This window comes from Leucoraja erinacea, chromosome 2 (genome assembly GCF_028641065.1).
Source record: "Leucoraja erinacea ecotype New England chromosome 2, Leri_hhj_1, whole genome shotgun sequence".
Classification (NCBI taxonomy): domain Eukaryota; kingdom Metazoa; phylum Chordata; class Chondrichthyes; order Rajiformes; family Rajidae; genus Leucoraja; species Leucoraja erinaceus.
Window position 1 is genome coordinate 133252408 of NC_073378.1, and position 12529 is coordinate 133264936.

At 42.9% G+C, this 12529-nt stretch overlaps 1 protein-coding gene across 8 annotated transcripts in view; it reads left to right on the forward strand.

The window, feature by feature from the left end:
* The first annotated feature begins 529 nt into the window (after positions 1–529).
* The window catches only part of LOC129715805 (uncharacterized), an 84286-nt gene continuing 72286 nt past the window's right edge, over positions 530–12529 (forward strand). For 4 of the 8 annotated variants that reach the window (XM_055665680.1, XM_055665687.1, XM_055665675.1 and 1 more), the window contains exons 1-2: positions 530–734; positions 3887–4285. In XM_055665680.1, coding sequence (XP_055521655.1) covers positions 590–734; positions 3887–4285 — 544 coding nt within the window. In that variant the 5' untranslated portion in view covers positions 530–589. The remainder of the gene's footprint in view (positions 735–3886; positions 4286–12529) is intronic. The other 4 variants (XM_055665718.1, XM_055665702.1, XM_055665711.1 and 1 more) reach the window with 4 other exon arrangements.

Sequence of the window (12529 nt, forward strand, 5' to 3'; positions counted from 1 at the left end):
TTGTTCATGGATCCCATACCTTTGCATGTATCTCTCAAGTGATTAACCATCTTCCTTTGAAAGCCCTGGCCAATTCTATTTTTACTACCTCTATAACTCTATGAATCTGTGATTTTTACAGGAAGTAGTGAGTTCCAAATCATAAATCCAATGTGCTTTAGAAAAACATCCTCACATATTCTGGCTAGAAGCTTAAATTCATGTTCCCTTATTATTGAACTGTTCATTATTACTAATCAGCACTAATTTATCCTATTTTAGTCATATACTGTAAATTCTTGGACATCTCAATCAAATCTGGTCTCAAACTTCTTTCTTCCAAGCGAAGAAAATAGTAAACGTATACGGTCTCTTCCAGCTGAAATTCCTTATCCCTGGAATTATATCAGTGAATCTTTTCAGTATCAGTTTCTTCAAACTTTGGACCTTCAACTGAGTTAGTATATATTTGATGAGATCATAAACAATGTGATGTTGTCACTGATTTTCTTCCCATGTCATAAAGCTTTGAAGTTAACATGATGATATCAGAGTTGGTTAGGACTTGTGATCAAGATTTGCAACGTGGACGCCAGAGGAGGAGGAAATTATGGATGAAAATGTCGATGCTGAATTCCATGAGAAGTTGGCCTTAGAGAAAAAGAAACTTGACAGAGAACGTAGAATAAGGAAAACATATGAAGCTCTTGCTCCAGAAACAGAGACCCTCGAAGAAACCTGTCCATATGATAAACGTCAGTAGTTAATTTCTGTGTGCTATTTATCGGCGCAGATTTGGTGGGCTAAAGGGCCTATTCTTGTGCTGTACTATTCTGTGTGTTCTATGTTCAGTCATTCACTGAGATTTCTTCAGTTGCATTTCCCAAACTCTTGTCCTTCATTGGCTAGAAGTACAAAGGGAGTGAGTATTGGAACACTGCAATCTCCGTTATCTTCTGGTCTTATACCAGCCAAATATGGACATATTGCTGTACTTTGATTGTCACTATGCCAAGATTGTAGAACTCTCTAATATCATTATAGAAATACTATCACCACAAAAGAAATAGAGGTCAAAGAGGTCGCTCAATGACCTCTCTAAGGTCAAGTTGAGATTCTCTAAATACTGGCATTGTCAGTGATGTCCGCATGCGATCATAGAATTTGAAAAAAATCTATGGACTTGGACTGTTTTCCCAAGACTGTTCGAGGCTGTCATGCGGCTTGATAGAAGTATATATAATTATGAGAGGCACAGATGGACTAGAAACTTTTGTCTAGGGTGGAAATGTCAAATATTGGAGGGCATAGGTTCAAACTGAGAATTAGTTTAACAAGTGGCCCATCAAACAATCATGTCCATTAGAACATTAGCTATTTTTGGTGTCATTTTAGTTGAGCGATGAATTAGAACATCAGGGAGAACTCTTCTTTGAATGCCTCATCATGTGCCAATCTGTCTCTTAAAGATTGCTTAAAGATCATATCTGCTTTCACTACCTTCCCTGGCAGCATCTTCCAGGCACTTCCCATTCTAGGTAGAAAACTTGCCTCACAGATCACTGTTAAACTTTCCCCCCTCACTTTAAACCTCTGCCCTCCAGTATTTGACATTTCCACCCTGAAAAATAAACTCAAGTCTATCTGTGTTTCCCATAATTTTGTATAGTTCTATCAAGTGGTCTTTCAGCCTCTAACACTCCTGAGAAAACAGTGCAAGTTTATCCAACCTCTGATTACAGTTAATACACTCAAATCCAAACATCCTGGTGAACTTCTTCAGAACTCTCTCCAACGCTTCCTTCCTAAAGTGTGGCAACCAGCGCAGCATATACCAATCCAAATGTGGCCAAACTAAAGTTTTATAAGCTGCAACAATGTTCACATTGAACATAAAGCCAGGTTAATCTAATCACCTCTGCCTGCGTATAATTCGATTCTCTCCATTCCCTGTATACCCATGTGCCTATCTAAATCCTCTTAAATGCCACTATAGTATTTGCCTCCACCACCACCCCAGGCAGCACATTCCAGGCACCCACCACTTTCAGTGTAAAAAAGCTTCCCACATTTATTCTCTTTAAACTTTCTCCCTCTGGCCCTCTAGTCTTTGAAATTGTCACCCTGGGAAATGTAACTGTTCAAGAAAGATTGAGTTAGATATTTATAAACTAAATAACAGAAAGTACTGGATATATATGGAGCAGGTCAGTTAACATTTATGGAGAGAAAAGTGGAATTAAAAGGGTGGTATGCCACTACCAAGTGAACGAAGACTTACTCCATGGAAATTCCTTTTCCAATGTTGGTATGAGCCCAAAGGGCTAGTCCCACTTGGGTGTTATTTGCACGTCATTTACGCGACATCAGTTACGCGTCGCGACACACAACGTGCGCGTAAAGCAAGCATAGTGTGCGACGTGTGTTGTGACGCGTAACTGACGTGCGCATGGCACGTGGTGAGACGTGGCGGCATAAACAGTAACGCACGGTAACACACGGTGCCCCAGGATTTTGGGATTCTCATAATCCTCGCGCGCCACCTGCGTGACGCGCAAATGACGCCCAAGTGGGACAGGCCCTTAAGCAATGGTTGTTAAAGACCACCTGTGCACTGTGAATTCCAACAGGGCAGAATGATCTTCGACAGAATTTCCAATTCTCACTTTGCTTATAAAACAATTCTAATCAATGGTCTTCCACTTGAGACATTAACAGTTTTACCTTCCACAGATGCTGCCTGACGTTCTAAGTTTTTCCAGAACGTTATTATTTTTTTCCAGCATCTGCAGATGTTTTATTGTCAGCTTGTTCTTGCATTAAAGTAAATGCCATGGAGCCTGTCAGCCCTCCCATACTCCATAATTTTCCTTAATCATTGCTACTCTCTGGACTTGCTTGATTTTTCGATCTTCACGCTTTAGTCCTGTTCCATTCTTCACATACTATATATATATATTTTTAAGTGTTCATTCTGTTTCAGACTAAAGGTCCTTGGGCATCAGTTGCCAGATAAATGTGGATTTGCTTGTTGTCCCCTTCCTGAATTATTTACCTAAGGCTCACATTTTTTAATCTGCTTCTTTGTTCAGCCTTTCCTGTACTTAATTTTCTTGTATGGGTCTTGCATGAATCCTTTTCAACAGAGGACCATAAGCAAATTTTGTCCATAAGTTGGAAAACACAGTGTCACTCAATATGGGACCCATACCTCCATGGTAACATAATGAATGGTGTTGATAAGGGTCAATTAACATGAACATTTATTTCATGTCTTCCTTTGTTTAATTACGATAGAAAATCAGGATCCCTACAATCAATGGGTAGCTTTGACAAGCTTGAAGTATTAGTGACTGCAACATTCTTCAATGGAGTGTTATTCCACAAGTATCAATGGAAGCGAGGACGGACACACAATGCTGGAGTAACTTAGCGGGTCAGACAACATCCCTGGAGGATATGGATTGGTGACGTTTCAGGTCGGGACCCATCTAGTCCCAAGAAGGGTCCTGACCCTAAACGTCACTTATCCTTGTACTGCACGGCTGCTGCCTGAGGGTCCCGACCCAAAACGTCACCCATCCATGTTCTCTACTGCTGCTGCCTGACCTGCTGACTTACTCCAGAATTTTGTGTTTTTCCTTGGTAAACCAGCATCTGCAGTTCTTTGTTTCTATCAATAGAAGCCTTGCTTGACAATTTCCAAAGCAACTCTCCTAAGTGTGAAACACGCAGCCTACGTTCTAAAGAGACAATGTTGTCGGATTATTGTGAGGGGTTTACATGTAAATAGTTTTTATTTGTTCAATGGTTCTTGTTTCAATTTAATAACATTTATGAGAACTTGTTTATCTGTATAATGTGTACATAAGTGGGATTTGTAACGTGGAAATAATTTTGTTTGTAGCGCCGTCAGTCCCTGGAACGAAATCTCCTGGAATTGCCGCAAGTTCCCCAAATGCCGAAGGTCACGAACAAACTGAAGAGGAACTACCGGAGGAAGCGACTACAAGCAATGATATTGCACAATCAACTCATGAAAATGAAGATATGCAAGAAATTAAGAAAGCACAATATCAGTATACAGGACTGCTTAATGATCAAGAAAAGAAATTGACCTTACTTGTGGAGAACATGCTATGCCCATATATCTCAAATGAAAAACGTCAGCAATTGGGAAAAGATCTCGAAGTATTGCAAAACGAGCTCACAGAAACAAGCAACAGTTTGTATGATATACTGGAAACACAGCTGCATATGGCAGATACAAATAATGAATTGGACACAGCTGAAGCTGAAGGTCTCGGTGAGTTATGAATGGACAAATGCATGAAACAATGATACTTTGTTGTCACATGTGCCTGGGATACCTGGGTACAGTGAAATGCTCTGTTTTGTGTACAACCTAGGCAGTATACAAGTGTTGGCACTGGCAAAGTTACATAAGTACCAAACTCACGCAGGTATGAATGTTAAAATAAGATTTCGAACAGTGCCTTCCAAACCATAAAATACCCATTTACACTAATCCTACATAAATCCCATTTTATTCCCATAAATTCACTCCAGATTCTCCCACTCAACTCCACATAGGCTATTTAAAACAGCCAATTAACCCACCAAAATTAACATTTTTGCCAATGTCAGTATTCAATTGGAGTTGCCAATTTCCACAAATCCAAGAGGTCACATTGAGTGAGCTCATTTCCACCATGATGAATCCCAGCAATTGTCCTGTGTCATTGAACCAAATGCAAGGTGAAGATTGTCACCAGAAAGATTAGGATTCTATAGATCACGATTTGTAATTGCAGATCATCCTGTTAAGTACAAGTAATTAACATTTTCATTTAAATAACCACTTTGTGCTATAAACGCAGCGAGGCATTTGCGACAAGGTGCATGACAAGGTCTAAAGATTGGAGCAGTCCAACAAAACTTCAGGTGCATTCAGAATGTGAAAATTAGCAAGAACTAAGTAACAAATGAAGGGTGACATAGTGAATAACAATGTTTGGTATAGGATTTTTTTGTCTGGAATGCTGGTGGTTGCGAGGTCACCTGATAGTTCTATACTTTCTTTTGTTGTAGTTTTAGATTTAGATATACAGCGCGGAAACAGGCCCTTCGGCCCACAGAGTCCGTGCCATCCAGCAAATGCAGCACACTAACACTATCCAAGGACAATTTACAAGTATACCTAGCCAATTAACCTGCAAACCTGTACGTCTTTGGAGAGTGGGAGGAAACTAGTGCCCCCGGAGAAAACTCACGCATGTCACAGGGGTAACATACAACCTCCATTTATGACAGCACCCATAGTCGGGATCAAACCCGGGTCCCTGGCGCTGTAAGAAAGCAACTCTACCGCTGCGCCACTATATGAGGGGCAGTCAGAATCTTTTTCCCAAGATGGAAAATATCAAATACTAGAGAGCATAGATTTAAGGTGAGAGGGCAAGGTTTAAAGGAGACTAGACTAAGTGGGGCTCGCTGGGTCCCATGTTCACACGGAGGGCTTGTCCCCCTACCCCTACGGGGGGGGGGGGGGGGGGGGGGGGGGAGGGGAGGGGGAGGGGAGGAGGGAGAGAGAGAGAGAGAGTCTATCCCTGCCTTGATCTCACAGGGAGCATAGAAACAAATAAAATAGGTGCAGGAGTAGGCCATTCGGCCCTTACAGCCTGCACCGCCATTCGATATGATCATGGCTGATCATCCAACTCAGTATCCCATTCCTGCCTTCTCTCCATACCCCCTGATCCCTTTAGCCACAGGGCCACATCTAACTCCCTCTTAAATATAGCCAATGAACTGGCCTCAACTACCTTCTGTGGCAGAGAAGGGAGGGAGCAAATGAAGGGAGGGAGAAAAATACTGCGGTGAGGTTTAATACTTGCAGGATGAATACTTACTGGTGTGCCTATGGGACTCCTGGGCTAGTACAGGCTTGATGGGCGGAATGGGCGGAAGGGGCTCTTTAAAAAAATCTGAGTAGCACTTTTTAAAAAAAAACTTTTCCTGGTCTAGCGCGGGCCTTTACGGCTAAAATGCTCCTCCTGGGCTAATGCAGGAATTAGGGGCAAAAGGGACTGGTTTCTCAGCTAATAGGGGCCTTGTGGGCCGAAATTAGTGGTTTCAGGAAGGCCAACAACTAATTTCATTTTATTTCCAATTGCTTTGCAGTTTCAAGCACAGGGCAGGCCGAATAGCTCATTGCATTTTCATTTCATTTCCATTGCCATTGCCATTGCACTTTCAAGCACAGGGCAGGCTCAAGCCAAACAGCTGATTGCATTTTCACTTCATTTTCATTGCCATTGCACTTTCAAGCAAAGGGCAGGCTCAAGCCAAACAGATTGCACTTTCACTTCATTTCCATTGCCATTGCAGTTTCGAGCATAGGGCAGGCCAAACGACTCATTTTGTTTTCATTAAGGGCTAACAAATCATTTATTCAAGTACATTGCATACTCACAGTGTTCTGTAGTTTCCCAGTTCAGACAGAGTTGTGACTTCTCCCTCACCATCTTGCAGACAGACTGAGCCATGCCCACACTTCTGGGTTTTGTAGTCCCTCCCCCTCCCACCGGAAGGGGCGTGGCCACCACTGTGGTGATTGACAGGAGAGAGAATCTCAAGATTTTTAAAACACTAATAAGTCTTTTATTTTTCTTCGATGGGAAAAATACTCGAGGCCTGTGCAGTGGAGGAGAGGAGTAAGATGGCCAAAAAAAAATCAGTCATATTTGGTAGCGTTTTTCCTAAAATCAAAGCATAGTGCAAACAGGAAGTAGTCAAGATGAGACTTTTAATTATATGGATGTGCAAGGCAGGTTTATGACACAGAGGGTGGAGAGTGCCTAGAACGGGCTGCTTCGGTGGTAGTGGAGGCAGATACGACAGGGCATTTAAGAGACTTTTGGACAGGCATGTGTTACTGGCTAGGCCAGAATGTATTGCCCATCCCTCATTATACTGATAACATTTAAGAGTTAGACACTTGATTGACAATAGATAATAGGTGCAGGTCTAGGCCATTCGGCCCCTCGAGCCAGCACCGCCATTCAATGTGATCATGGCTGATCAATACCCCGTTCCTGCCTACTCCCCCATCCCTTGACTCCACTACCTTTAAGAGCCATATCTAGCTCTCTCTTGAATGCATCCAGAGAACTGGCCTCCACCGCCGTCTGAGGCAGAGAATTCCACAGACTCACAACTCTCTGTGTGAAAATGTTTTCCCTCATCTCCGTTCTAAATGGCTTCCCCCTTATTCTTAAACTGTGGCCACTGGTTCTGGACTCCTCCAACATCGGGAACATGTATCTTGCCTCTAGAGTGGCCAAACCCTTAATAATCTTATATGTTTCAATAAGATTTCCTCTCATGCTTCTAAATTCCAGAGTATACAAGCCAAGCCGCTCAATTCTATCAACATATGACAGTCCCGCCATCCCGGGAATTAACCTTGTAAACCTACGCTGCACTCCCTCAATAACAAAAATGTCCTTCCTCAAATTTGGTAACCAAAACTGCACACAATACTCCCGGTGTGGTCTCACCAAGGCCATGTACAACTGCAGAAGTACCTCTTTGCTCCTATGCTCAACTCCTCTTGTTATGAAGGCCAATATGCCATTAGCTTTCTTCACTGCCTCCTGTGTGTGCATGCTTACTTTCATTGGCTGATGAACAAGGACCCCCAGATCCCGTTGTACTTCCCCTTTTCCCAACTTGACACCATTTAGATAATAATCTGCCTTCTTGTTTTTGTAACCAAAGTGGATAACCTTACATTTATCCACATTAAACTGCATCTGCCATGCATCTGCCCACTCGTCCAACCTGTCCAAGTCACCCTGCATCCTCATAGCATCCTCCTCACAGTTCACACTTCCACCCAGCTTTGTGTCATCTGCAAATTTGCTAATGTTACTTTGAATCCCTTAATCTAAATCATTAATGTATATTGTAAATAGCTGCGGTCCCGGCACGAGCCTTGCGGTACCACACTAGCTACTGCCGCCATTCTGAAATTGACCCGTTAATCCCTACTTTTTGTTTCCTGTCTGCCAACCAATTTTCTATCCATGTCAGCACTCTACCCCCAATACCATGTGCCCTAATTTTGCCCACTAATCGCCTATGTGGGACCTTATCAAATGCTTTCTGAAAGTCCAGGTACACTACATCCACTGGCTTTCCCTTGTCCATTTTCCTTGTTACATCCTCAAAAAATTCCAGAAGATTAGTCAAGCAAGATTTCCCCTTCGTGAAATCAGGCTGACTTGGACCGATCCTGTTACTGCTATCTAAATGTGCTGCTATTTCATCTTTTATGATTGACTCCAGCATCTTCCCCACCACCGATGTCAGGCTAACGGGTCTATAATTCCTTGTTTTCTCTCTCCCGCCTTTCTTAAAAAGTGGGATAATATTAGTTACCCCCCAATCCACAGGAACTGATCCTGAATCTCTAGAACATTGGAAAATGATCACGAATGTGTCCACGATTTCTAGAGCCACTTCCTTAAGTACCCTGGGACCTCTCTCTCCCTCTCTCTCCCTCTCTCTCTCTCTCTCTCCCTCTCTCTCTCTCTCTCTCTCTCTCTCTCTATAAAGCGCTGGTCATACCACATTTGGAATAATGTAAGCAATTTTGGGCATCATATCTGAGGAAGGATGTGCTGGCTCTGTAGAGGGTCCAGAGGAGGTTTAAAAGAATGATCCCTGGAATGAGTACGTTAACCTATGATGACCGCTCGACGGCACTGGGCCTGTACTCAATGTAGTTTAGAAGGATGAGGGGTACGTCTTTGAAATGCACAGCACAATGCAAGGTTTGGATAGAGTGGATGTGGTGAGGATGTTTCCATTAGTGGGAGAATCTAGGACTAGAGGTCATATTCAGAATTAAAGGACATTATTTAAGGAAGGAGATGAGATTTAGTCAGCGAATGGTGAATCTGTGGAATTGTTTGCCACATAAGGCTGTGGAGGAAAGGTCAGTGGATATATTTAAGGCTGAGATAGATAGATTCTTAATTAGTACGGGTGTGTGAGAGAGGTTGTGGGGAGAAGGCAGGAGAATGGAGTCAGGAGGGAGAGATAGATCAACTAGAGAGGAAGAGGGAGGGGGTAGAGAGGGAGAGGTGAGGAGGGTAGATAGGGAGGGCACTCACCCACGTGATAGATGATCAGGCAGGGGAGATGGAGAGGACGTCGTCCCCTGTGACGGCCAGAGATCGCCAGGTGGGATCGGGATCACCAGCGAGGAAAACGCATCATGATTCCCCGAATCCCTGCGATCGGCGGAGGAATCGCAGGTCTCCATAGACGGCCTCTCTCAGACACAGTCACCTTCTCATTGCGCTGCCCCGCACCCACGCGGCGATAACTACAGCCGTCAGCATGTTCTCGAACTTCAAGGAGCCCAGCGGAGCGCGCAGCACGACCTGAGCAGCGGTTTAAAAACGCTAAGCGACAAATGTAAAGAAGTGAAAGGTCAGAAGCCAAGAAGCACAGAAGACAGAACAGGGGTGACGTCAATCAATATCAGAATTTGTAAAAATGTCACCATTAGTGCGTCGTGTTTTTGAGGAGATGTGAAACGCACACGAACATCACACAAATAAATACACATCCAAGAGCAGAGTTTGTGATTTATGTAAGGGGAAATTTCTGTTACATTAAACCGAACAACACCGACCAAGCCCCTCAGCCAAAACTGAACACGATGTAAAGGTAAACTAATCTCTTCTACCTGTATGTGATCCATGTCCCTTAATTCCCTGCATATACTTGTGTCTATCTAAAGACATCTTAAAGCCTATTCATTTCTGTTTCCATCTGCACACCTAGGGGCATATTCTAGGCACCTATCATTTTCTGACAATTCTCTACATGCTCTGCACACCTCTTGTAAACTTTCACTCTGATGTACAGTGGTGCAGCGGTAGAGATGCTGCCTTACAGCGCTTGCAACGGCAGAGATTCCGGTTCGATCCCGATGGGTGCTGTCTGTACAGAGTTAGTACGTTCTCCCCATGACCACATGGGTTTTTTCCGAGATCTTCGGTTTCCTCCCACACACCAAAGACGTACAGGTATGTAGGTAACTTGGCTTGGTTTATGTGAAAATTGTCCCTCATGTGTGTAGGATAGTGTTAATATGCGGGGGATCATTGTATCCTCGGTGTATCTCTAAATTAAACTAAACTAAACTAAATTATGTCCGATAGTCTTTGACATTTCCAACCTGGGTGTAAGGTTCTCACTGTCTACCCTATCCATATTTCTCATAATTTTATGTACTTCCATCAGGGAAAACAATTCAAGTTAGTCCAATCTCTTCTCTAATTGTGGCAGCATTTTGGTAATTTTTCTTAATCCTTTTCCTAATGAGGTGACCAGAACTACACACAATACTTGAACTATGACCTGACCAAAGTTCTCTAAAGCTGTAGCATGACTTCCTAACTCATATACTCAATGCACTGACTGATGAAGCCAGGCATCCCATATACTCCTTCAACACTATCTACTTGTGTTGTCTCTTTCAGGGTGTTGAGGACTTGGACTCCAATATCCCTCTGTATATTAATGCTGTTAAGGGTTTTGCCTTTAATTGTATACTTTCCTCTTACATTCAACCTCCCAAAGTGCAACACCTCACACTTGTTCAGAGTAAATTCCATCTGCTGTTAGTCCACCCTTATAAAGTCATAGCGCCAAACAGCACAGAAACAAGCCCTTCGGCCCAACTTGCCACCCAAGATGCCCCATCTACTCTTGTCCCCAGCACCCGCATTTGGTCTCTACCCTCTGAACCCTTCCTATCCATGTATACATCCTTCCGCTATTTGGTTTTCCAAAATACATTACTTCACACTTAGTGGGATTAGATCAGTCTGTCATATGCCAAGGATTTACTCCCGATCTAATCTACCTACTTCCAGTCTTTGCACAGATTTTTATGCGCAGATTCTCTATAGCTGTAATTTAGTTTAGTTTATGAAACAGGCCCTTCGACCCACCTAGTGAATGCAGTGAAATTATTTTCTTATAGTTCAGTAGAGTATTCCTTTACCATTCCTGATTAGCAAATACACAGAAATAGTCTACTGAGCCCATACAAGGGGTGCCATGTTTTGGTGCCGTTTGCCAAGTCCAGTCTACACTCCAGTTGTTATGAGCGTTGCCTGATTCAGGCAAGTCCCAGGCAAGTCCCAGGCTGCTTCGAGCCTCCATCCATTGCCTTCCTTGGTCGACCAGCAACCCAAGTCCTCTCCTCACCTGTGCTCCTCTGTGCCCCAGAGGCACCTCCCGCAGCCGATGAAGAAGGCATGGTAGGTCAGACCCTGGTTCCCTCTTCTCTCTTGCCGACCTTGATCCTCTCTGGTCACATTCATCATCGCCGGCTCCATCCTCCCAGTCTTTGGTATTTAGGGTACAAGCAGGGATCTGCTTGGTGGGCTCCACCTTCTAAGCCGTGGTCCACCATGTCCTCCAAGCACGGGCCGGCTCGACGGCTAGTCCCTGCAGGTCACGGTCCATCAGCTCTTATGATCCCAATTATAATATTGTTGGGACCAATAATAATATTAAATCAATAAACTCCACCTGCAACTGCTCATCCAGTCATTCCAACTCATCTGTATCCAGCTTCAGCTTTAGACACCTTCCATGCAATCCACAACAGCATTGATTTTTATGTGGTTGACAAACTTGCTAATCATTACTCCCACACTTACATCCACCCCTCTTTTGGGGTTAGAAATTCCTCTTCAGTTTCTTGTGTTTGAGGCTGCATCTGCACATGATCCTCCACCCTGACATTCAGTTCCATTGACTTCAGTAGAACTAAATTTCAGAAGCAACCTATACCACACATCCACAATGTGTGCAGGGAAAACAGCTGAGGATGAATTTTGGACGCAACACAATGTTAATAACTAGCGATGAGGGAAGCTGCTAGCTAGCAAATTTTATTTGAATTTTCCTCCAGAGAGTAGGAACGAGATGAATTAGGAGCACAGATTACAATTAAAGAAATAGAAGTGACTAGCAATTAATTGAAGAATGGCAAAACACCAGGCCCAGACGGGTTTAGTAATGAATTTGTTATAAGATTTTACGAGGTAATTTCCCCGCGTTTACATAACCTTTATATACACGCATTTAAAGAACAGACACTACCACAAACACTAGCCGAATCAACTATTACACTTATACCCAAAAAAGATAAAGATCTGGAAGATTCGGGATCATACACAGCAACCCGTCCTATTTAATACAGATCAGAAAATATTAGCTAAAACTCTGGCAAGAAGATTAAGTAAATACGTTAATAAACTAATACACTCGGATCAAACTGGGTTTATACCCAAGAGACACTTTAATAATTTGAGATGCCAGTTTAATATAATGTACTCACATAGAACAATAAAAGAAGACATCAATTATTTCATTAGACACAGAAAAAGCATTTGATCAAGTAGAATGGAAATATCTTTTTACAGTATTGCAAAAAGTTCAGTTGGGAGAAAAT